The sequence below is a fragment of the Manihot esculenta genome, chromosome 3 (assembly GCF_001659605.2).
Source record: "Manihot esculenta cultivar AM560-2 chromosome 3, M.esculenta_v8, whole genome shotgun sequence".
Taxonomy (NCBI): Eukaryota; Viridiplantae; Streptophyta; class Magnoliopsida; order Malpighiales; family Euphorbiaceae; genus Manihot; species Manihot esculenta.
In genome coordinates this window covers 10,357,904-10,359,422 of record NC_035163.2, presented here as the reverse complement: position 1 = coordinate 10,359,422, position 1,519 = coordinate 10,357,904, and the positions used below count along the sequence as shown (strand labels likewise).

Here is a 1,519-nt window from a genome sequence, read left to right as displayed (position 1 = left end):
AGTATTTTAAATTCATTGATTCAATTAATTCAGATTTATATCGGGCATTAAAGGAGTAAACGGCAAAACACTCGCTCTCAAATTTTTAATCCTCCATATTTTTAATTTATATGGCTATACTCATGGACAGTTTAAGTTAATGAAATAAAAGTTTAATAACTAAATTTAAAAATATATAGATTAAATTGTATGTTCATTAGAGTTTAATTATTAAATTATATCTTACCATCAATTAATATTTAAAGATTTTACTTTTCTAAATCATAAATTAAATTGGATGACTTTACTTGTGGAAAAGGACTTAAATATAATTAAATCAAATAAGATGCATGATAATTTTTCATAATAATAATAATATTACACAGGAATAAAGTGGTAAAGTTTTACATGCAAGGCAATTAGAGAGGAAGTGATATTATGGTAGATTATGATGAGAAATGGGTTTGAGAAGCTTGATGATGGAGAAGGTAGTAATAAGTAGCATGAAAAGAAGGCCAATAAAGGAAGCAATGATGGAAGCACCTCCACGATCACAAAAGCTATCAAATTTGTCACATATCTTATTCCACCTTGCATGTGAATTCCCATTCTTCCCTAGCTCTGCCATGAACACTGCTGCATTCACTCCTCCTGATATTAATCCCACTGTCATCTGCTCAAGTCAAATGCAACCACCATCATTACCATTTCGCCAATTGAAACTAAAGTATTCAGTTAAAAGACAGATTAATTACCATATCCAAAATGGCAATTATGGCCAGGCGAAGTCCTTTGTAATCAAGTTTTGGAGCAAATATTTCCACCACAAGCATCACCAAGTTATGAACAGTTGCCATTCCATTTGCTACCACAAAGAACCTGTATCATCTTTGCTTCTTGTATTAGAAAGGACTCATTGGGAGAAGCCTTATAATCACCCACATATATGGTAGATAAAATTAGAAAAGAATTAAAGAGCTTACACAAAAGCTGGAGTATGATGAAACTTGGCAGCGAGAGTGGCAGATATAGGTGTAGTCCCAATAGTGGCAACCACAAAGGTTTTAGTTTGTTTGTTGAGAGCCATGACAATGGTTGCAGCTGCAGTAGCCAAAATTGCCATCACCCTTAGCATCAAAACAACCTTATACTTCCCAGTTGGCCCTGACCTCTCTTCAGACTTTTCTCCATTTTCTAATGCCATGGAAGAAACACAGTGGTGAAATTGAGTTTGAACAACTTGCTCGTGCTCTGTCTAAGATGTGTTATGTGAATTATATAAGATGTAAGTGGATGATCAAAATCATTTGGTTGGTCTACTAAGGCATGTGAGTTTCTTTGGGTGGGTCTAACCATCCACTTGTTTTCCTCTTATTGGTATGGTGGTTTGGAAAAATTTATGCTTCTTTCTCTAGTGTGAACTCATATTAGTATTACGTCATTGTATTTGCCATGGAGGACAGATATTAAATGGAGAACAAGTGTTTTTTTTTTTTTCCTTTTTCATATTTTTTATTATTAAGTCCAAGTTAGATGGGTG

General features: G+C 33.7%; 1 protein-coding gene across 1 annotated transcript; it reads right to left on the bottom strand.

The window, feature by feature from the left end:
• Positions 1–308: 308 nt before the first annotated feature.
• On the bottom strand, positions 309–1,242 carry LOC110612306 (CASP-like protein 1B1). The gene is made up of 3 exons (XM_021753057.2): positions 963–1,242; positions 735–858; positions 309–652 (listed from the first exon to the last, which is right to left on the bottom strand). The coding sequence occupies exons 1-3, from the start codon at positions 1,181–1,183 to the stop codon at positions 416–418; spliced, it is 582 nt and encodes a 193-aa protein (XP_021608749.1). The 5' UTR covers positions 1,184–1,242; the 3' UTR covers positions 309–415.
• Between the last annotated feature and the right edge of the window lie 277 nt (positions 1,243–1,519).